Raw genomic sequence first — 26438 nt, 5'->3', positions numbered from 1 at the left:
TAATTTATACAAATTCAATATTTTTAAACATTTATAATTACTTAAACTAATGTTTTTAGTCCACTTAAATTAATAAAGATAAAATTAAAATATAATAATATTTTATAATTTAATCATTTAAAAAAAACGTGAACAAATTTATTTAAAAAAAAATACAACTTGAACTTAAAAGTGGATAGTAAAACAAACAAGTCAAAATTATTTTAATTAAATATAGTAAAATATTTTTAATAAAATAATTGATCAAAAATTACTAATGTATACAATATGATAAAATTGTGTTACTTAATCCATGGAATAAAATTAACATAAATTAAATGTGAAATTTTGTTTTATCCACTATATTCTTATCAAATGACACAATATGGATTCTTTTAAGTGACACACATTGCCACCATATGTATGGAAAAGTGGTTCTTCCATATTTTTGGTTCAAACTTACTCGATAATTAATTATCTTATTTTTTGTATCTATCGGATAATGTCATAATTCATTCTGAAATTCTATAAGATTTTGACCAATTGATGTAAAGTTGCAAATAAATTGATTTAAATCTATTATTATCTAGTGTATTATTAGATTTGGAATATAACCGTTAAGTTTTAAAAATAAATATGTGCATGTTCGACCAATTATATAGAATTACTTTCTTCTTTCATTGTACGAGTATACTTGTTTTTAAAAACATTGTCCTTGAAATATAAAAACATGAGAAATGTGTAAATATAGAGAATCAACTTTGTGACCTTAAGTATGTTCGAACAGTTTCAAATGAATTGCGACAAGAAAACTTCTGAGTGGGTTATCTATTATAATATTAGATCGTCAATCACGCTTAACTGTGGACTTCGATGAGATTCAGCGTGCATTAGTACGGATATGATCGCACCCTCACCTATACGAGTATATTAAATTGTTTTTTTAATAATATTTCAATTTGAATAATAGGACGAATACATGTTATTGCATGCGTCATGAACAACATATATACAAACAAATTGTCAAAGAATCAATTACAATGATTTTGGGCCTACCAAAAGTATTGAATTTTTTAACCATATAAAAATAATTTGACAGCTTAATTATAGTCTGGGGAGCTTTCTTATCCTTTATAGTCTTTGGATACGAATCATCCAATAATGGCTCTGCTTTTTTTCCCTATTATAAAATTTTATTTTCTAGGGTTATTAGAAAAAATAATTTATTTTGGATTCTCTATTTGTTGGCATGTGGACAGTAGCATCAGCATATTTTTTTAGTCATGTTTAAATATATATATTATATATTTAATTAAGCTAGGTTTGATTAATTTATTTGGTATGTCTTGGTTACTTGTTCATTCAACATTTATTAGAGTTTATTTGATTCATGTTTTTTTTTTAATTTTCATATAAAAAAACTCGGAATTTTTCATTTTATCAATAAAAATATTAAAATACCTTTATTTTATTTTTATAAAATTTAAATACAAAATAACATTAAAATAATTTAATTAATTAAAAATCTAAATCAATCCCACATCAAAAGAGCTCCTGTGATGTCCCTGTTATTATTGAGCTAGTTTTTTTTCTCACATATTGCCAGATATCTTGAAATTTATATTATTCATAAATCTAAGGAAAATATATAAATACTATATTTTGTATTATCAAACTATAAAAATTCCATGTTAAATATTTTCTTGAATTAGAAACACACATTATGTTTATGGCAGACGGTTTTTCCTTTTAATTTAATTTAAGAATAATACATTTTCTTAGTAATCTATCTCTAATTTAAATTTTTTTAGTTGAAATCTATATATATATTATGATGCTTAATTTTTAAAGTGTCTGGATTGCCGGGTTGAGAGCTGTGGTTAATTTGAATATATATGTGAGAGTAAATGGATACTTGGGTCGGATTGTGGGTTGACCCGCCCATAAACTTAAAACGGTTAAAAATAAAATTAAAAATGCTATAATGATGCTTAATTTTTAAAGTGTCCGGATTGCCGGGTCGAGAGCTGTGGTTAATTTGGATATATGTGAGAGTAAATGGATACTTGGGTCGGATTGTGGGTTGACCCGCCCATAAACTTAAAACGGTTAAAAATAAAATTAAAAATGTTATAGGTATGGTTCAAACTTACAACCTAACTAAACAAGTATAACATTTTAACCAACTAGACTAATAATACTTTATATTTTAAATTTAACCCAAAATTTGATAAACGCGTGACATTTTAACAATATAAGTTCAACTTTTTAACTAACTAATCTATATATATATAATGATGCTTAATTTTTAAAGTGTCCAGATTACCGGGTCGAGAGCTGTGGTTAATTTGGATATATGTGAGAGTAAATGGATACTTGGGTCGAATTGTGGGTTGACCCGCCCAAATTTTTACCGTAATATTTTTTTCACGATTTTTTATATTATTACTCGTGTTACTAAATGCACGGGATACATGCTAGTTAAATTTAAGACATTTATACTCCCTGATAAAAAAAACCATTTTCACTTATTAAACTATAATGTCCTCACAATTGTTTTTTTTCTAAAATAGATGTTTTCATTTTATTCTATAGAAATCGTTTAAACATTTTCGAAACTAATTGCTTGGATAATAGAAATATATTTGGGACCAATATTTAGAAATAGTTAATAATTATTTATATATATGGTATAAATTATCTTATATATCTCTTAATTAAGGTAACTCAACTATCAATATTATTCAAAAATGTTTTAAATTAAAAAGAGTCTTACTATTTTATTTTTATCGTTTCTCTTCTCTTTTACTGCGGCCTAACATTTTATTTTGTAATTTAATAAAGTTTCTTATATTATAAAAAGAATAGTATTAGTTACTAAATTGGATTAGTTGATTTTGTGATACTAAAGTTGTGATTATATATATATATATATATTTGTTTTGAGGCCATAGAAGTTAGGTAAGGCAACATTATTATATATTTTAGTACCTAGTAACATGATTGTTTCAAAAGAAAAAGTAAAGTAATATATATGTCACTCATGTGCTCATTTAATGGTATTTTTGTTGCTGTTAAACTAAAATTTAAATAGATTTATTTTCTTTAAATATATATATATTAGCATTATGTTATTATTATTTTAATTTTATACTAATAAAATCAAATCATAAAAAAATATATATATACTTAAGAATAAATTATAATTTCTATTTTTTTATTTTACTTTAATTTATATACTAACCATCTCGGGAATAAATTATGAGTAAAAAAATATAATGACATATTAACAACTATTAAAAACATTTATCATACACTTGATTTGTTTATTGTTTAGTAAAAAATTCCATTGGTAGCCTTTAATAAACTAACAAAATAAAATTGTAAATGTATTCTAAGATCTTCAAGAAGATACCTATATTTGATAGAAATATATAATTTGTTTTTGTTTTTATTAAATAAGGTGAATTTGATAAAAAAAAAAAAAGGGTCGTTAAAGCATAATGATACAAACTTAGGTTGGGTCAGCTCATTTGGCAGTTGGGCCTAACAAATTAATAAAGCCCATTATGACATATTTAATTAAGGAAAAACAAAACATAACAATTTTATTTGTTTTTCTTTCTCCCTCTTCCAGCAGTTCTTCCTCCATTGAAACAACAATTTCTCCATTGATGCAACAGGTTCTTCTTCTAATTTCCTTTATCTCTTTTTGATGATAATGTATGTGAATGACAAGTTAGGATGAAGTTAATTGATAATTTTGATTAGATTATACCTCTAGGCTTGTATTGAACAACATTGTATACCCATTTGATATAATGGATGAATTAAGTAGCCGAAGTGTCCCGTAGTTTTTACCTAATTTGGGGTTTTCACGTAAAATCTTGGTGTTTTGCTCTCTGTTTCTTTGATTATTTGATTGTTTGATGCTCAATTGAATTGGCTGCCTATTTGATTATACAAAAAGGGAAAAAGAATTATTAGGCCTTTATTGTAGCTTGTCTATTTATGAATTGTTAAACATGTGTTATTATTCAATTTTTCCAACAACTTATCTGAAAATAAAAATTAAAAGTAACAAATCAACCATGCCAAAAAGTAACAAAAACAAAAAATTGAAAAAGAACAAAAACTAATGAGCATATTAATACTCCATACAAGTAATGAGTTAAGACAGACTAATCAAACGCTTAGGACATTCTTTAGAGGAGAGAATTCGTAACATTTCTAATAAGTTTTTTAATAGTTCGCAAGTTAATCATATGCATAATGAGTTTGTTTATCATCATTGAATAAGAAGAAATTGTTATTAATTACAAGATCCTTCGATTGAGTCCAAAACTTGATGGATAAAAATAGACATTGTTTTTATCAAAATTATGAAGAATAATAAAAGGAGATGTTAGCTTTTTTTTTAATTTTTTTTTCATTTTCAACAATTCTATATTTCTTTTTTAAAAAGTGCTCTTCTTCTACTGTTTGGGAATTTACAGTTTCATATTCTATTTCATTCCCTCAGAGGGTGACGTTTGGTTTGTGGTACTAGTTATATCTATATAAGTTATACGGGGTATAACTTGTATAAATTATATAGATTATTAGTGTTTGGTTGAAATGATAAAAATTGTATAAATTATATAAATTTTATAATTTTGTGTTTGGTGGGTAATATAAAAAAATAATAAAAATAATTAAAGACTATTTTATATATCCTTGTATTTATATAAATTATTTTAATATTTATTATTAATTATATTTAAACTAATAAAAAATATTTATTATAAATATTTTTAAGAATATTTAATAATGCTATGTGATAAAATATTTTCTTTATATATATATATATTTTATTTCCTATAATTAAATAAATATTTATTAATAATTAATACCATTAAATATATATAATAACAAAATCACAAATAAATGAACTTCAATAGATTGTTCTATGTTGGAGGTTTAATAAGAATTTAGGTACTTATCAAGATAAAAATAAAAGTTTGTTCATCACTTGAAAATAAGACTAACTAAAAACAAAACTGACTAAAACAAATATGACTTAATTATTAATATATTCTAACCTAATAAAATAAAAAGAAACTTATTGTTTTAACTTATTTGTATATTTTTTTTTGTTAAATATTTCCTAAATAAATAATTATTTTATTTTTTTATCTCTATTTTCACTTTAGAGATTATTGGTCAAGAGAATGAAAAATTCAAAAAATTTGTTTACATTTTAAATTGGATAAGCTTTCATCAATGGAGTAACTAGGTCCACTTTCACATCCCTAGGATGAAAAAGACAATAATTGAGGTTATTCATAATAATGAGTTTAAAAGAAAAATTAGAAATTAGTAAAGATTAGAAACGAAAAGATAAAAAAGTATAAAATTTATACCTAGTGATATCTGTTACAATTTTATACCTCATTTTAGGTATAAATTATACCCTTAATAACACTGTAGATATAATTTATTTTAACTAAACATTAATTTAGTTTTACTATAGATATCTTTATCCTATATCTATAGTACTGTACCTCCAACCAAACATAGACTCGCTGTACTAATTCGTTATCGGTCACACATGAGTATTTAGCCTTGCAAGATGGTCAATTTCGCATTAGTCGACTATAATTATTGAACATGACGTGGTTTCTACCTAACCAAATGATTCACTATAAGATAACTAAAGTGAAAGACCAATATTTAATACGCGATAATCTTGGCACCTAATCATTCCACGCATCCTAGTACCCGCCAAGAACAAACAATTGATTTGTTCATTGAAATATGAACCAATATAAAGATTCAATTATTCTTTCAAAAACATTTGGGGAATTTAATCTCCATTGCCTATGTGATATGTTAGATATTTTAATGACAATCATGATGTATAATGATCAATGCCCCTTGATTAAGAAAGTATTAATTGTTTTTTAGCAAAAAAAAACAAAAAAAGTAAAAAAAGAAAAAGAAAAAGTATCTGTTGAAACTTTTGAAGGAACATAGCGCCGTCTAAAAAGGATGACCTAATTACTTTGGCCCAAACAAATTCGTTTTCATTATTATTATAGATTCCACCCCCCCGGGGACCATGTAAAAAGCACCAAAATGGGCACACAAGTTGGTCTTGTTTGATTATAAAATTTGCAAATTAAAACCAATCATATTTCAATGGCTAAAGTGTTTCAAATTATTTTCTTTTTTAACAGAAAAGAAAACTATTTTCATTCACCATAAAAGAACCATCAAAGTTTGTCCAAATCCAAAACGGCTCAACTAACAGATTTTATTTTTGATTATCATTAAAAAAAGTACTTTTGTTAAATGATGATCATAAGAATAAATCTTTTTCACAAAAGTTTGTCTTCTTGTCTATTCATTGATACATCCTTTTTAAGTTTGGTTTGTGATTATTTGAATAAAATTGATCAGATTATAAATTCAAAATCTTGCTAGATAAATAAACAAGTATTTGAGGTTAAATTATTAAAATAATTTTTGGTATTTAATATTTCAATTTTATAAAAATATGTTTTTTAAGTAATTTAATATTTTAATTAATAAGTTGAATAATTTCACTTTATATTTTGTCTAGATGAAAATTTTATTATGATTTGGTGGATAATTTGATAAGAAATTATTTGAAATTAATCCAAATAATCCCACATCAAACAAGCTCTAAGGTGTACGTATATGAAGAGTAGTGTGTGAAATAAGTTTAATGTCCTTAACGACTAGTTGAATAAATGTTTGTTATGGGCTAAATTGATTCTTTGATACATGGACTCTGACTAATTAAGTTCTATTTATTAATATGAAACAATCAAATCATGAGATAAAAATGATTAACAAATAAAACTAAGTAAATTGCTTATTTGAGAGAAAAATGAACAAATAATTTCCATTCTCAATGTTATGACTATGGAGGGGGTTAGGTTAATCACCTCGGTACTAAACTCGAGTAAAAAAAAATATTATTGTAAGGTAATTTTATACTCTATTAAGTAGTCAACAATCTCACAATATGATTTTTGATTTTTGTTGTTTTATTTTCTAGCTGATTTGTTTCGATTCATTCAATGACTTGGGATTGTTTTTTGGTATGACAGACGATCATGGATGGGTGGGGTTTGGGTTTTGAGCTTTGGGCTTGTCCCCTTGGGATTTTTATTTTTGGTATTATCAAGATTGACTACTTTGATTTTGTATGCAAGATGAGAAAATGTTATTCTTTATTCTTTCATTGAAATGAATTTGTTAAAAATATAAACAATCTCACAATATTTATATTTCATATTGTCTAAAACAATTTTAGACATATAATATTAGTTCATAAAGAAGTTTGATATGTGAGTTGTACTAAGTTTGTTAATTTAAATAATAATATTAACAATAACAAAAGTTCATACGAATTTTCCAACTTGAAAAACTTAGAAATCTAATCTAATTTATAATCATTTAAACTATTAATATTATATGTTCTTAAAATTTCAAATATATGTGTCCTAAGACATTTGTTGATAACTTATGTTTTGCCTCAATATGAAATTCACTTTTGCTCTTACTCTATCATTCAATTTAATTTTCTTCTTCCCCTTAATTTGTTAATTAGTCATTTATCATAATATTTACATACTAATTTCTTTACAAAGATCTAGAATCCAATTTCCATTCTATACAACTCCTCTTATTAAATATGATTATTATTTTGAGGGAGAAAAGAGGATTGTAACAGAGTATCCTATCTGTCTTATTATACTCATGATTTCCTTAAATTGTTTGCTATATCCATTTTGTCTATATATTTTCTTTTTATGAGTTGTCACATAATGCATGTTTCTCATTCTAATTTAAGTTTATAACCAATTTGTTTAACTCCTTAAATTTTAATCTAAAAATTAAATATTTGGGTTAACCTAATTAAATAATCTGTCAATTAAATTGAATAGAGTGAAAAGTTTGAAGACTCTTCAATTAAATTAAGTTCAATTGTAGAGCATAAGAGTTAATGTCTGAAAAATATGAGTTCAACCCTTCATGAATGAACCAATTTAAAAAATAGTAGAGCGGAACATTTTAAAACTCAAACGTTACAAAGATATCCAAATTCACGCCGATCTACCTTAATTAACATCTTAACATTATTTCTTCACTAATGTTAACTATATACGTTTTTTCTGCTTTTGTTTTCAATATCACAACTAGAGCTTGTATTTGTTTTTGTCAAACCTTGTTTCTTGACTTTCATGCTTTTCGCAATCACACGAAAAGTTTCTCATTTCCGGTCCCTAAAAAAAATTTGTTTTAAAAAATAACTTATCAATGTTTGAACCTAATACCTCATATAAATTATTATAACATTTAACTAATTAAATTAAATTATTTAGGTTAAATATAATACAAAATTAATAATGTTTAAATATAACATAAAATATAACAAGTTAAATAAAAAATAAGAACAAATTTTGGTTTTACGATACTTATATGGCTCTTCAAACGTCCGTCCCTTGCATATTAACCAAAGTTGATCACCATGTACATAATTAATTAGAGAAATTTGTGTTCTATAATTGATCAAAATGATTTAATGTTGTAGGAAAATATTCCACATATATCCAACACAAAATTAGGACCTATAACTTCATTTGAACAAGTATTTATCAAATGAAAATCAATTAATTAACCTATGTTGAAGGTTGATTTGGTCAACAATGACTTGGTTACAACCTTATCTAATTATACTATAAATAATCTATCCTATAAATAAAAGAAAAACAACAATTGTTTTTCCTCAGTTTGCACTATGGGATCGGTCGAAACACCTGAGAAGTGTCCATTGGTCATCTTACCTGGCATATCACCACTCAAGCAGGTTTTTTTTGTTCTATTAATTCTTGTTTTCTCTTATATCCCTCTATGGATCTTATTTAAAGTTCTAAAATTCTGATTTCATTCATCTTCAACCCTTTGATTCTTTTAATTAGTCGGCACCCAAAGGCTTACCAATCCAATGTTTTATTAGAAGAGACAAGGCAACATCCACATACCATTTATACCTTGGCATCAATCCTGGTAATTAAAGAATTATTCACAACTGATAGTTTAATTATATGGGTTTTTTGAATATGATTTTGTCAATCTTTTTAATTTGTGGAAACTTATATCCCAATTAACTTGGACCATAATTAGATATGTTTTCATTCATTTAATTTGTGGAAACTTATCTCATAATTAACCTGTGCTATATATTTTTATTAGGCAAAGTGTGGTTCCCTTAATTACGTTAGGGCATCGATGTTCGAGGTTTTTCAACTAAAAATGTATTAAAAAAGTAATTCAGTTATACTAAATTCAATATTCATAACCTACCCACTAAGGCACTAAGGTAGTTCGGTGGTAAGAGTCGAATTAAGAGATCAAAAGTCACGTGTTCGATTCCAACTGAAAGCGTTTTGAGTTGGGTGATTATGTATATGGGGTGTCATACTAGTTCTCCTTAATTAAAAAAGAAACTAAATTCAATTTTCATAACCGTCCATACATTCAAATGAATCGAATACTTGTATAAGTTTAGTAACATTTCTCAAGTTTATACACTAATCTATTTTTTTTCAAGTATATAAAACAATTAAGTATAATATTATTAATCAATCATAAGAAATTTATAGAACTACTTAGTTAACAATTATAAAAATTATGTACATCTGCTATTTTTTATTTTATTTTTTGAGGTAGACAAAATATGCTCCACCATTTACACTTGGAAGAATTCAATTAATTTTGTACACTCTTACTCTCTTAATTAACTATAAATGTATATAATTGAATAATTAGTTAGATTAAAAAAAATAGTCTTAGTTATGTTCAGTTTTAAATTCATCCTTCTATCTAGTCTCGATTTTTTTAGATTAAATTAGTTGATATACTATTCGGGTGCGATTCAATTTTGTCGAGTTTGTTCACACCTACATTCCGTGCACGAATGAAAAGTTAGTTTGTCTTTGTTTTCTTCTTTGAGTCATTTCCTGGTTTTACTTCATGTAACTATGTTTTGCTGTAATTTTTTTTATATCGAATGAAATTAGTTTTATCCTTTAAAAAATTAGAATGAACAAGGGTATTTTTGTAATCTAGTTTTTTCTTGCAGAAAAATTGTCATCAAAGGCAAGTAAACCTTTGTTTATAGCAAAAAGGGTAAGAAGATTTACCAGAAGTGAATTCATGATATTCTCATCAACCGATATTTCATCTCAACCAGTTGGAACAATGAGGTTAGATGGTAAAAAAAAATATTACTAGAAGTAATTTTTCTATTATTCTTTCTTTAATGACTATATATTTCTATATGTGCAGATCAAATTTCTTTTGCACAAAAGTTACTATCTTTGAAACACAATCATCAAATGAGAAAGAGTACTCCTCAAATAACAAAGTGGGTGAAATATTTTATCCTATATTATCTCGAACAAGTCCATGTCCAAGATTTATGAAATGTGTTCTTCACAAAACCCTAACAAATAATGTTTCGGATCTAAAGAAAGACGATGCCTCGATGTTTTTTAGAACAAAAATTCCACAATGGAATGAACGTGTTAATTGTTGGTGTCTTAATTTCAAAGGACCAGATCATACAGTGGCATCAATTAAAAATTTTCAGTTAATTGAATCTTCTAAGGATTCTAAAAATATTATTACAAAAGATCATAAGGAAGATAAAATTATTCTACAATTTCGGAAGGTGGGGGATGATATTTTCAGAATGGATTATTGTTGTCCTCTATCTGCTTTTCAAGCCTTTGCAATATGCTTAAGTTCCTTTAATAATGTAGTTAATTTTTAACCTATGTGGTTTTAGTTTCATTTTGTTCTTGCTAATAAATGTCGCATCCTAAAGTTATTTTTTATTTTTTTTTTGTTTTTGTTGTGTCGATCATCTTAATATCGATTTTTTGGGGTTTCCTTTGCCTTGTTTGGTTATTTTATAGTTGGATAATTATGCGATTTTGATTTTGTTTGTCAAGAGACTTTGGATATCTTTTTTTTCAACTTAAGGGTTTAGTAGTTAAACTACAAAATTATCATTTATTACTTATTAGACAGAAGAAAGAAAAATGAAAGGTAAGCAAAAAGAAAACAATTAAAGAAACATAACATATGTAATAGTAATGGATCCAGGAATTTGAGTTTGAAAAATCGACAAAACAAAAATTTTGCATTGTTTATTTTAAGGATTAGAGAAACAAATAATGAAATAAATTGAAAATATAAAAAAATGAAAGGCTCGTGTCTCATTTTTATCTTCTTATCGTGTAAAAAAGGAAATATATATTAGTTTTTTTTTTCAAAGTGGGTTTAAGTCATAGAACCATCCTAGTATTAGTATACGAGGGAACATGCCATATCAAATTCCATGATACTTTCAATATAAATAATTGAATTCACTCCTAATGAGTATCAAATCAAATGTTGTTTGCCTAAACTAAGAATTATTATTATTATTTTTAACTTGACAGTCCATCAAAATATAATTGAAAGTGAAATTCATTTATTGTTCAAAGATATCTACTTACAATTAGGGTTGTACAAAAAAAAACCTAAATCTCGATATTATAAATAGGTAACCAACACCACGAGTGCAACCTAAAAATCGGTTTAGTTCGTTATCTAACCAAATCGATTTTTAGTGATGAAACCGATTTTGGTGATATCGAACCAAACCGATAACTTATCGGTTTCATCTTACCTATTAATCGTTTTTTACCGGTTAAACGGTTCGGTTTTCTATTGATTTAATTGATAAATCGGTAATAATTTAATTATATATTTATATTAGTTATTTTGTAAATAATATATAATAATTTATATATTAGTTATTTTTATAATTTAAATTATAATTTATATAAAATTATTTTTAAAAAATAAAATATAATCTATGTAAAATTAAAAAATAATTAAAATAGTTTTATTAAAATATGTAAAATTATTTTTATAATATTACAATTCCATGATAATTTAAAGAAATTATAATTATAATAAAAATAAGATAAAATTCATTTAATTAATTTAATACTTAATTAAAAAAAAGACTCAAATATTGGTTCCGATTAAGCGATCGAAACCGGTAGAACCAGAACCGGTAAAACTGATATCAATATCCGTCGATTAACCGATTTATATAATAAAAAACAAAATCGGACTTAACTGAAACCGTATTACGGATCAACCAAATAGTTGAACATCCCGGTCTACATCAACTAATTCAGCTCTAACTTTTTATGGTCTAACTCTTTATGGTGGTTGAAATGATAAAAATATAAATTCAAATGTCACGAGTTTTTAACGTTTTAATTTAAAATTATAAAACTTATTAACTTAATACAAGTAAAAAATTTATTCATGTATAATACTCCATTAAAATATGATATTTTAGATGGGGGTTCAATAAATAGAGTTAAGATTAATCAATCATACAATACAATGTGAATACGAATATGTTGAATATATATGATATGCATTTGTTTCTGTTTAATTATAATTTGATGAAACTAAAATGACTTGACAAATATTTTAGTTAACATGTCTATTGCTAATAAGGCATATTTTAATATATTGTAATCAAATTTTGACTTATTGATTAGCGGGTTTAAATTAACTGTGTTTGTGTTGTGTCACGAAATAAAAAAAAAAATTAACTATTTTTTCAAAAAGTAAGATTTTTTTTAATTGAATATCAGCCTACAAAGGAAAAATATTACTAGTGCAAATTAAGTTGAGACATTAGATATTATAAATTCAACAAAATAAACTAAAAGATAATGGGAAAACAATATTAAGTTCACAAAAGCATAAATGAATACAAAGTTGATTCAAAATTTTCATAAGAACTAATTAAAATAGATAGAACCTTCTTTTCAAGCTTTACAGTTCTTATTACTGTGAAGTTTCTATATTTCTTTTTCCTTTCCCAATATGTGCTTCTTTGCCTTCATCTTATCCTCATTCCTTTAAAAAAAAAAAATTACTTTTCTCTATTATTTTTATATAGTAGTCTCCCTAGCATCAAAATTCTTGAGCACATCCTTTCTCGAAAATAGTTTATCTTCTCTAATCATGCAATCAATCTCGGAACACATGGAGGACTATCATATTCATCCTCAATCTCTTCATCTCTTGTTTCCTTAACCACATAGTGTTCCAAGGATGCGACCTCCCAAGACACCACGATATTGAATATTTAAAACAACGATATTTTAACATATCAAATAAGTTATTATCCAGTTAAGTAGACATTGCTAGTTACACATGTGATTCATTTAGAAGTTATGAAGATCATTTGAGTCTAAGTTTTAGTGGGAGTCATATGTAAGTTACAACTTCTTAGACGGTCTCCAATGACTAACGAGATCAAACACAATGAAAATCACAATGCAAACTTGATAGTATCTCGATTGATTCTAACATCAATGAACTCTAAATTGCAAAATAAACAACATGAGCAAATGAATGATCTTACCTTGGTATATATATAACAATTTCAAACCTCAAGATACAAGACTAACTAAAGACAAGTCAACTAATAGAAATGAACTCATATCTCTTATACAAATGTACAATTTCCTTTTCAAAAAAAGCCATATGATTCAAAACATCACTCCACAGACAAAAGCCAGTCTTAATTTGAACTCTTATGGCTCTCTCTTTGGGACTTTGCTTGAGAGCTGAAGCAAATCCAGAGCAGCATACTTCAAACTATCATCCCCATTTACATATACATTCATCAAAGATAATATAATATCACTTTTCATTACCTGCTCATTGAAATTATAGCACAATGAATACAGAACTTCAATGGCAAGTTTTTGTTCCTTAGTCCCAAAACCGAGAACCTCGGCAATGCCAGAAATGCAATCATCGCTTTCAGCTATCACAGGTATAGCTTCTTCAATCAAACACAAATTTCTCAGAATTTCAATGGAATATAGAGCAAAATCATGATCATTCAAAAACAGAGCAATTTTAGCTATGTAATCCAAATGTACCATGTGATGACCAATATCATTGTTTGATGACAACTGACAGATGATTTTCATTGCATAAAGTTTGCAATCAGGCTTATTTTCTTCATGAAGGGCTTCAAGAAGCACAATAAGAATTCCAGAGGCTACTATTAATCCAGGTTGAGAAAAGTTCTGGGATGAAACAATTTCCATTACTTGAAGAGCTTCTTGAGTAATTTCCTTGCCTAACTCAAACTGATGGAAAGATTCAAAGTCAGGGTTGATTTGAATTCCAGAATGATCAGTATCTGAAGATTGAAACGAGACATTGCTGACATCGAGTTGTAAGTCGTCGACAAAAGTAAAATTGCTAGCTGTAGAACCATGATTCGATAAATTGGCCGAGGTTGGGCATTTGAATTCAATGGGAGGATCAATGTTATTGTGAGATAGAACTTGAGAAATGAGACCATTTGAAGTTTCTGTTCCTTCATTTATTGTTTGAAGTTCTCCAATGAATAGTTTGCCATACTTTCTCATGAGATATAAGAAGTATTTGAGTATCTTCTTCTTGGGTAATTCTGAGTCTTTGATCTTGTCTAATAACATTCTGATACATCTTCTCTCTGTTAGGACTGCAACTGAAGATGTGATTCTTAAACTTGTAACCACCATTTGATAAGATTGAAGCTCAATCATGTTTAAGGCTTTTGATGCTGTAATGTCTTTTCTCATTAGTGATATTAAAACTTTTCCAGCTTCATCTTCTGAGTATTCTAGTGTGAAATTTGAGATACTAAGCTCATGAACAATTCTTTGTATCTGCATTCATTCAATTTCAAAACATATCTAAAAGGTCAAATTAGTGTTTATCGGTATGAATTTGTGAGTATGCATAGACGAATTTAGGTTAGGGCTAAGATTAGGAATTTAGGTTAGGGCTAAGATTAGGACGGCTGCTCGTGAGCCCGTTCAGTCAAAACTTGAGTTTGACTTTAACTAAGTTTAAATCAAGGCCGAGTCGCTCGTTTAATATTCGAGTTCGAGCTCATATAATACTTGTTTATAATTTGTCAACTTTTTTGAGCTTAATGATAAATATTGTATTTTTTTATTTATTTTATTATTACAATCTAAAATTTAAAATAAATACTTTTTGTACACATATTTAAAAATTTAATTTTAGTTCAAGTTTTTCGAGTCGAAATAATAAATATTTAACCAAGTCGAGCTCGAACTGGTTTGACTCATTTGTAAAATATGTTCTCAAACCACCCGAAAAAGAAAAAAAGAATAAAAGAATTATACTAAAAATGTGAAACAATAACCTAATTTTTTATTTTTTTTTAATTTATTTAAATATTTATTTCTCTAATTTAAAAAAATATATGGAAAAACATAAAAACATATGTTACCCTTTCATTCATAATATTTATAAAAACTTAAGGTCACCCTAATTTAAATTTCTGGATCAATAAGTATATATTCTTACATTACCTTACACTTATATAAATAATATTAACCACTTAATTCCAATGTTAAATTTAAAATGTTTTTTTATAATTAAAAACTTTTTTTATCTATAATAATTAGAAGCCCGATGTAGTCAATTAAGTCTATTTATTAGCTATAAATTTATTTATTTTTAAAAATAACATATTTAATTATGTTTTTATTTCAAACTTTCTGATTGATTAAGTTTAAAAGATTTGATTGTTAATAAATAAAACTGGTTATGCCCTATTTGATACAAAATAAAAAAAAAAAACATCAAAATTTATTTGGATAAAATACAATTTAGTAAAAAATAATTAAAAATATATTGTTATTTGAATAATTTGTATAATTCTATTCTAGATTAATCTGTAAACTCTAACCTTAAATAAAGTGAATGTTATTAGGGTCATGCTAGTTTTCTTCTAATATATTATAAAAAAAATGTTATATGTTTAAAAAACAATAAATTAAATTATGTAATATATATAAATGTTATTAAATTTATTGTTATATAATTTTAATTTTCTTTTATAAAGAAAATTTTATATGAGTATCTCAATAAATGACCAACTCAATCTATATTTAAATCAACCAAATTATTTCCATGTAGGGCTAGTTATTAATATTGGATTTAGTATAAATGAATATACATGTTTTTTTTTTTATGAAAGATCCGAACCAACTCACAAACACCCCTAAAATAAACACCTTGGCAAGAAACTTGAAAAAAAATATTTAAAAAAAAGAATTTATATATTTTCTCGAAGATAAAATTATTGCAATCCAATCTATTTGAAATTATTGATTGAGGTATAAAGTTATTAAATGATCAAACCTGTTCAGCCAATAAGCAGGGGACCTTTTTTTGAATCTGGCTTAAACAAAATTGAAGAGAATCCCTTATTCTCTGGCATCTCAACTTTATCTTATTCCCCATAACAGCCTGAAAATTAATATTTATTCAATCAATTTTACAAATGAAAAATCTCCAAACAAACATAGAAATAAATAAAGAAAATTGACCAGGTAAAGTTTACTGGACTCAGAACAATGAAGAATAAGCAACTTAGCCTTCTCAATAGAAGTTTGTATAGAGCAAAGAGCTTCTATTCCTGATTTACACCCTGGCCTAGCAGACTCCATATCTGCAAAAATCTTCAAAGTTTCATCTATCAAAGATTTCAGCTTTAAGCACATGGAATTGTGCACTTTTGCTGTAATTTCATATTGAAATTGGTACTTCATAATGATCTTAGGAGATATGAGTTTATTTGAAATTTGATTATTCAAGAAACTTGTCCATGGGTAGAACCAAAGACCATTTGAGTGATGACAACATTTCAAATGTCATTTAAAGAAGAATAATTCATAAGGAAATACTTTGATGGGGATGTGATAGGTGGATATTGAAGATAAATAATGTTCACACAAGTTTTTTTTGATGTAAAAAGGAAGTCAACCTAGAAAATTAATATTAGGTCTTCTCTCTATTGCTAGTAGGCCTTAGATGTTAATAAGGACAATGTATCTGGTTTGGTTTCAATGACAAAACAAAACATTCTAGGATTGACTGAATGTTTGAACCAAATAACTTAAAGAACACTACATGATATAGGGACGCTACTCGTTTGAGCTCGACTTATATAAAACTTTAAGGATGTGTGGGTTGAACGCAAATTCCGAGAAAAAAGAATTTTGAGGCTCAAATCTGATAGAAGTGGGAGGGGGTTGATAGAGTTGTCAAGTATACCTTTAGTCGTGACATAAAGGAAAAGGATAAAACTCCTAACTCAATAATAAAATAGTAATTGATGTTCTCAAGCATGTACAAATTGTTTTGAGTGACATTTTTTTATTAATTGAAATATTATTTGTAATTCAACCACCTAACTATTATACCAACCCAATTTGAATAAAAAAAATGATTGTCATTATAGAGTCAGATGTAATCTTAATTGTGTATAAACGTATAAGGCCTATTAAATAACTGAATCAATCTTATCTGCACTCATAATATATTAATGAATGCTATAATCAATTAAAAACTTTTATAATTATACTCAATTAAAAACTTTTATAATTATACCTACTTGATTTTATTTTATTTCTAATCAAACTTATTTGAAATTATTATTATATTTATTTTTTTACTTAAATTTGTTTATTCAGTGTTTTAAAATTAATTTCAAACACATATAATATGAATTATTCAATATAAGTTTCGATAAATAATTGTCAAATCGACATAATATCTAATATGACGTATAGGGTTTGGAGTATAACCCACATATTTTGACTGAATTTAAATTTATCAAAAAGAATTGTCTCAATCCTATCCATGGTCACCATAATTAGTGTATATATGAAGAATTTTAGGCGGGTTCTCAGTAATAAATTTTTATTTTAATCTTCATCAAATTAATTTTTTCAATTAATTACTCTTTTCATTAAAAAAAATAAAAATACTAAAAAGAACTTTTAATTTAAATTATTATTTTATATTTTATTTATATAAATTAATACTTACTAAAAGTAATCATTACTTTCTCAAAATCTCGTTTCAACGTATTTAATTTTTCTCTCTTCACCATAACTTGTTCGACCAGATGAGTTAAAAACTGAATATTTATTTATTTTTTTCAAATTTTATTCCTCTCCTCTCCTCTCGGGAAATTTGAGGAAATGACCCACCAGATTGGCCTAATTACGGATGGTGCGGGCCCATAATTTTAATAGCGATGTTGACTCCTTTTTTTTTCTGACGAAAATGTCCCTATTGCGTCACGCATCCTCAGGTTGCGTGACGTAATTTTTTATTTTTTTATTTTCCAAAAAATTTTAGTTATGAAATTTTTTGGACGAAAATGCCCCAGTTGCGTCACGCAACCCCCTTTGCGTTACGCAATCGCGTCACGCAACTCCAATTGCGTCACGCAACTCCAATTGCGTCACGCAACCGCGTCACGCAACCCCAGGTGCGTCACGCAACCGCGAGACGAAAAAAAAAATTAAAAAAAAATATATATATCGGTTGCGTCACGCAACTGGAGTTGCGTTACGCAAGAGTATAATTGTCATTAAAAAAATAGGTCACTAGCGCTATTAAAATTATAGTCCGCACCATCCGTAATTAATTCATCTGGAGGGTCATTTCCTCACATCTCCTCTACTCTACTCTCCTCTCCTCTCCTCTCCTCTCCAAAATCTTAACTCTTTAACCTTTTCTCTCTCTACAACCCCAAGTAAAATAGCAAATAACTCATAATTTCATTTCATTAACTTATTTATAGAATTTCATTTCATTAATTTTTCTTCATTCAAATTTTTTCACATTCAAATTTTTTCATTCTCCCTTCTTTCAATTCAAATTATTATCATTATTAATCTAATCAGCTGAATCTATTCATTTATTATTTCATCGGTTCAAATCATTTCCCTTCTTTTATTATAATATTTTTATTTTATTTGTAAACTAATAAAAAATATTTAATTTAAATTAATTAATATATTTATTTAGATAGATGATTTAGGGTTAGTTTATATAATAAAAAGTTAAATATTTTTTTTATAAATATTTAATTTAGATGAGATATATTTATAAATTAATTAATATTTGTTAGTCAAATATATACATTTATTTTCTAGTATAATTATTTATTTATTTAAATTATTTAAAATTTAAATATTATATTTAATTATATGGAGAGTTAAGTTGGATTTATATTAAGTTTTAATTTTTATTTAAGGTAATTAATAAAAATAATATTAAATTTAATTAGAGGTAGTTAATATTTAAATAATAAAATTATTTGATTTTATGGTTGATAAGATATTTGAATTTTGATATAAAAATTGAGTTTTATCCCAAAAATTCATTAATCAAACAAGCCCTAAGTTTCATCGACTTTTATTTACTATTATTTGAAAGAACAAAATAGTAGTATATTAAAATAATGTCACCTTAATACTACCCAAATTAATTTTGAGAGCTTTAAATAATGAGAAATTAAAATTAGGTCCCTAAAATTTTTTCCATACAAAATTATAAGTTGTAAAAAATTATAAATAGTAAAAATGTATAAATTATTCAAAATTATTTGTGTTTGGTTAGGAGAATAAATTATCTAAGTTTAAGTTTATTATTTCGTGTTTTTATAGATAATATAAAAAAAAAATAGTAGGAGGTGTAAAAGACTATTTTACTTTTATATTTATATAAATTATTTTTTTAATATTTATCTCATATGTAATTTATATTATTATTTATATTAAAAATAAAAAAAATAACATCTAATTATTATATAAATGTTTATTTAAAATCAAAAATACTTATATGGTTTAAATTATTATATATATATAATTTCTTATAATTTAACTTATATAATTATATAAATAATAAAATTTATTTATATATTAATTAATATTTAATAATTATTTTTAAAAATTTATGTATTATTATAAATATTTGTATAATTAAAAAATATTAATTGTTTGTATAAATAATATAAATAATAATAATTTTTATAAAAAATAAGATTTGAAATTAAATGGTATAATTATAAATTAATTTCAAAAATAAATTATACAGACATAAGTTGTATTAATTAATAATAATAATATCACTAATTTATGTAATTAGTTATAAATATTATTTATTAATAATGTAATAAAAATTTATTTTATAAATTAACTGTATATATGAATATTCTTTTTTAAATTAACATTATTAGTTTTTAAAAATAATAATTATATTTAATTAGATATAAAATTGTCACATTTAAAATTTTTTATAATATAATTTTTGTTTATAGAGATAAAAAATATAAAAATCAAATAAAAATATGTAATTAAGTATTTATTATTATTATTTAAATTATAAAATTAAATCCAGTTAAATATAAATAAATATCTAGTTATAATTTATTATTTTTATTATTATTATTATATTTTAAAATTTATACATTTTGTAACGATTATAATAGGTACTATATTATAGTATTTTTAAAATAGAAGTAATACCTAAATATTATTTTAGATATAAATATTAATCAATCAAATAATCATTATAATTTATTGCATAACTTATAACAAACATAGTTTAGAAGTAATTCTATAATTAATAAATTGATCTACCAAACAACCATTATAATTTATTGCATAACTTATAATAAACATAATCTAGAAGTAATTCTATAATTACTAAATGGATCTAGATAAATAAATAAAAATTAAATTACATAAATTTTTAATTTAGAGAGATAAAAAGATCATTTTAGACACTAGATTTTAATGATTCAAAAGCACTGTTGAGTGTTGCCTATGTTGTTATTGCCTAGAATCCAATTTTAAATTTTAATCATATTTGTATTCTCTTAGTAAATAAAACATTGATTTTGTGACTATACAATTAATATTTGAAAATATTACAGCTAATTTAATTTTATACTATATATTTTAAATAAAAAAAAATATTAATTTTCTCTGATTCAAATGTTATATATAATATAATAAAGCATTAAAGCATACCTTGTGTGGGGCCTAAAATATCAGTCAATATTGACGGAAAGCCAAAGGAAACGGAACCAATAAAAAATTCAGAAATTTGTAATAAAAATATATATGAAATCTAATATTAAAGATTTTTATCTTATAAAATATTAAATGAAAGTGGGGACAAATAAATGATTTCCACATATTTAATGCTATCCTTGAAGCCTTTATAACAAGTTATTAGATGAAAATTTTCAAAAATATAATTGTTATATTAAAAATTAAATTTATTAAAATACATATCAAATATATAATAACTAATAAAATTTTTAATTTAAACAAAAAATATTTTAAAATTTTAGTATAACTCTATTAATGGTGAAACAATACCTCACAACTCTCTGAATTTGATTAACTAATGTATTATTATATTATTTAAATAATTTCATTTAATCATTTACTATTTAGTTTATTGTTTTTTTTTTTGATGAATTATATAATAATTCAAAAAAATGAACAAATCAAACTTAAAAACACAAATTAAGTCGTTTTAAGATAAATTTAAGGTACAAAATAACTTTATTAACAAAATGATTCAAATTAAATCAATTTTCAATGTAACTAATTAAATTAAATTAATTAACTAAAGTCACTCTTACTATTTTGAATTTATTTGTTTAAGAATTTTAAATTTATAAAGATTATATAACTATAACTAGATGATATATGATAGATATATAATCGATTAATCAAACAATTAACCGATTAAGCAAATTGCATAGTTGTAAATTGGTATATTAATTTTGTATAAGCAAACGAATTGATTATATATCCAAGTAAATTGTAAAAATTGAACTAAACAACATAACACATTTTGTGCTTTAACATGAAAATTTACAAACATTCTACCAGTATATTTAAAAAAATAAAGGTAAAACTTTTTAAATCAAACCAATTTTTAATTTTTAAAATTTAAATAATCTTTTTAAATGAGTAAGAAAACTAAAATTTATGATAGATTAAATTTATTTAAAGAAATATTCATTAGAGAATTATTTTACTTTTATTTTTAAAGAACCATTTGCATTGGATTGACCGCTCTCTCTGTATAATGATACTTAAAATATGGTTGTTTAGGATTGTAAACAAATCAAGTGAAGCTTGAACAATTTCAAACTTAAACTCGGGTCATTTAACATATATATTTAGTTTCAATTTGGCTCGAGTTCGGTTCGAACTTTTACATTAAAACTCAAGTTTGACTCTAATTATTTAGTTGGGTTTACGAGTTCGAATAGAGAAGAAAAGGCTTTGCGTTAGGTGAATAGTTTCAAATTTTTTGGGATATTAAATAGTAATTTATTAATAACTATTAAACAAGCTTTTAAAAGAATATGTTCGCGAGTTTATAAACGAACTTTTAAACGAACATTTTTACGAGTCTCTAAAGGAATATACTTTCGAGCTCATTAACGAGACTCTAAACGAATATGTTCGTAAGCTGAAGAGTCGAATATTAAAAAATTATAACTTAACTCGTTTAAATATTCAAGTTTCGAACGCGGCTCGTTAAGACTAGTTTATTGCCGTATGATTTAATTGATGCTCTGTAACATTTCTAAGGTTCTAATGGGAGGAAAATCTGACTATTAAGAGTCAAAACGATTGTAAATATCTTTATAGGTAACTTTCCATGGTATGAATGGTTTGCTGGAATCATTATCAATATGTATTGACTGGGATGTTCACTAATTATGTCTTGACCTGAAAACCAAACTCAATTAAAAAATTAAAAAACTGCACATGCCACACTTAACAGTATTTAATTTATTTTAAACTATATATTATATAGATTTGGAAACACATACATTTTGGACCACATATAATTCAGATAAGATTATCTTGAGAAATAGGGAGTCTAAGAATATTTCAGTCTTCCTTTATTGTCAAGAACATTTGATATGTGAAAAACATCAAGAAATTAAAGTATACATTCCACCCTCAAATATTTATATACACCAATTACATTTCTCCTATTAACTCTAACAAGTGTATTATGTATAATTAGGTTTTTCAATAAATAATAGATACAAAGAATACCATGGTAGGTATATAATTAACCCTTTTGCTTAGATTTTGAAAATATCCTATCCATCGATAAAATATTTAATTAGTTTTCCCTTTTATTTTTATATATCAATCATAAATAATTTTAAACTCGCCATAACTCAAATTCCTGAATTCAATCCCGATAGATCATAACATAAAAAAATAAGAATAAATCAGTTTAGAAGAAACTAGACTAGACAACAATCAAGTAAAGAAGACTAAGATTCAGAAGAAAAATGATTATAAGGGAATTTTTTGTTTTATTTCGAGTCAAAGCTTAAAAAAGTAATTGTTGTCAATTTGTTAGTAATTCTCAACTAATTTGTATTTTCCAAAGCTTTTGATATATACTTGATTGCAAAATCTTAATGGTCAAGAACAACAAGAAACATGATGTTCAAAGCAAGAAGCCTGATTAAAAAAATAAAGGAGTTGGAGATGCGGGGTATCGATCCCCGTACCTCTCGCATGCTAAGCGAGCGCTCTACCATCTGAGCTACATCCCCACAAGAGATTTTGGATGTTGGGTAGTCACTCATGGGAAAATTTAATTATCAAAGTAGAATGAAATTGAAGCGAAAGTGCAAGACAATGTTTGACGTGAAAACCTCTCCAAAATGAGAATAAACCATGAGACTTGAATATGTCACTTAACAATTCACTATCATCAACAATTATATGTAAATGTTCACTATAAATATAATCAAACTAGAGTCACTAATCAATTGTATTAAGATCACACAATAATCTTGTCAAATAACAACAAAGAACAAGAAAGAACAAGATTAATCAACCATATCACTTCTACCATTCTTGTTTTCTGTTAGACTAACTTAGAAGTTTCAAAAATATATTTTCACCGTCAGAACATAGTCTCAGAAAAAAGTCAACAAGCTATCAAAGTTTGAAGTTAATCAAGCGATGCAAACTCCGACAAATATAAATCTTCTCTAGTTGCTACCAAAAAATCTTAATTTGTTTTTCTCTACTCTCTCACTCTTTTGTTATTGTACAAAATCCTGAAAAAATCTAAATTAAAAAATAACATCACTTCACATTATATTATGTAGGCCTAAATAAAGCCCACACCAAGTTGGGTATCTCAAACTAGGAGAAAAAAACTCAACATCCACCCACCAGTAACACGAGTTTGACAGGGTAATTGATCTGTTAGCTCATAACAAATATATCATAACATAATGACTGCTTACATCACTGGTGAAAAAAGGGTCAAAACCGAGAGTTAAAACTCTCGGTTTTGACCCTATAACTTTCGGTGAAGACACCTTACCGAAGGTTTTAGTAACCCTCGCCATCCCTCGGTATTGACACTCTCGGGACTTCCATAAAGAGAAAAACCGAGAGTTATATGAAAACTTTCGTATTTTTCTCTTTTTGAAAAAACCGAGGGTTTTACAAGAACTTTCGGTTTTTCTCTTTTAGGAAAAACCGAGGGTTTTATACAGACCTTTCGGTTTTTCTCTTTTGTGGAAAAACCGAGGGTTGTATATAGACCTTTCGGTTTTCTTCTTTTTACAAATAACTTTCGGTTTTTCTCTGTGTGGAAAAACCGAGGGTTTTGCAAAGAACTTTCGGTTTTACCCGAAGAGGAAAACCGAGAGTTATATACAAAACTTTCGGTTTTCCTCTTCGGTTAAAACCGAAAGTTTTGTAAATAACTCTCGGTTTTCCTCTTCTTGTAAAACCGAGAGTTCTTTGCAAAACCCTCGGTTTTCTCCTTTTCAAGAAAACCGAAAGTTATATGAAAACTCTCGGTTTTTACCCGAATAGGAAAACCGAAAGTTTTGTAAATAACTCTCGGTTTTCCTCTTAAGGATAAAAACCGAGGGTTTGTCATATAACTCTCGGTTTTCTCATTGGCTTAAAACCGAGAGGTTTCTAATATCTCTCGTTTTTTCCAAAAAGAGAAAAACCGAGAGATTTCAATATTACTTTCGGTTTTTTCCCCTAAATTTTTAAAAATGTGCGGATTATTTTGCTTGCAACCAAAACATAACCAAAACCTGTTCAGCCAAACCAATATATTAATGATAAAAGAAATGCAGCATACATTAAACGATCACATTAATTGATCGTGAACATTACAAAATTCGAAACCAAACAAATATTCCGAACAATCTGTTATAAGTTCAACTACTATAATGAAAACATGTTCATAATCGAAACAACCTTAGCTTGTGGGGGGAGGAGGTGGTTGTTGCCTCATATATAATTCGATTCTCTCCATTCTCGCGTTCATCTCTGACTTCTCCCTCTCCATTTTTTCGGTAATCTCTAACTTCTCCCTCTCCATTCTTTCCACAATTTCTTGCTTTTCCAATTGCATTTCATCCATTTTCCGCCTTCTTTCTTCATCTCTCTTCTCCAGTTCCTCCAGCTTGAGCTTCATTATTTGATTCTCTTCTAACAATCGCTCATTGTTTCGCTGTGAACTGTTTCCACTACGACGATCCTCACGAAAGTGTGTGGGTCGGACGCCTGATCCCATTCCGAAGACGACCCCGTGTTTTTGTTGTCCGAACACCCTCTCCGTCAATTCAAAATCAGATATTCCCGGTTCGTTACTAACAACCTCCTCCATCTCAGCCTGCACAATTAAAATAAAATATCATTTCTATAATAAAAAAACTAGGCATATTCAATTCACTTACAATTTTCTCTTGCACGTGTTCGTCCGGGACGGGTGTTGGGTTTTCTTGTGTCGGTTTTGGTGTACGGGTCCTCTTGAATACTTCAATTACAGACGGTGGCCGTCCCATTTCAATCGCCTGTTGAAATAAATGATTTATATAATTAATAACAATCTTTATATGAAGTTATTACAAATAATGTACTTACCAACTCGTCTTCAATTTGTGCAAACGGTCTACTTCCCGTTCGATGTGGGAATTTCAGATTCTTCCGATTCTTCATATTTGTAGTACTGTGTCTCTGTATTTGAAATAACAAATGAAGTTAGATTAATTAATATCAACTCTTATTTGAATTATGAAACCGTACCTTAAACGTTTCTGTGAAGAAATGGTTGCGACACACAAACTCCCAATCATCTCGATCGTAGTCCGGTGGAGGATTAGCCAGTACCGCCGCCTCGTCTCCTTTGTGGACGCGGATATAATTCTTGTTCAAATCCGACCGCCATCTATCCCATATCTGATTGGCGTGTCCCAACCCCCTCGTTCGAAAAGAGTCAATGTCACCATTAGTCGCTTCGAACGGATCCTGAAAAAAATAACATACAAATGTGAAAAATAATTATTTAATGACGTAATGTATAATCAAGTAATAATTATTAACCTTGATAGCAGTCCACAGTGAATCCAATTGGTCTGCACT

General features: G+C 26.2%; 1 protein-coding gene and 1 non-coding gene across 2 annotated transcripts; both read right to left on the bottom strand.

Moving 5' to 3' along the window:
• Window positions 1-16311: 16311 nt before the first annotated feature.
• Window positions 16312-16742, bottom strand: LOC124930594 (U-box domain-containing protein 5-like). The gene is made up of 2 exons (XM_047470926.1): window positions 16506-16742; window positions 16312-16425 (listed from the first exon to the last, which is right to left on the bottom strand). The coding sequence occupies exons 1-2, from the start codon at window positions 16725-16727 to the stop codon at window positions 16312-16314; spliced, it is 336 nt and encodes a 111-aa protein (XP_047326882.1). The 5' UTR covers window positions 16728-16742.
• A 6772-nt stretch (window positions 16743-23514) lies between these two features.
• On the bottom strand, window positions 23515-23587 carry TRNAA-AGC. Its single transcript has one exon. It is a non-coding gene; the product is annotated as a tRNA-Ala (tRNA).
• Between the last annotated feature and the right edge of the window lie 2851 nt (window positions 23588-26438).

This window comes from Impatiens glandulifera, chromosome 3 (assembly GCF_907164915.1).
Source record: "Impatiens glandulifera chromosome 3, dImpGla2.1, whole genome shotgun sequence".
In the NCBI taxonomy this organism is placed as follows: domain Eukaryota; kingdom Viridiplantae; phylum Streptophyta; class Magnoliopsida; order Ericales; family Balsaminaceae; genus Impatiens; species Impatiens glandulifera.
The sequence above is the reverse complement of the archived record's forward strand: the minus strand, read 5'-3'. Positions and strand labels throughout refer to the sequence as shown.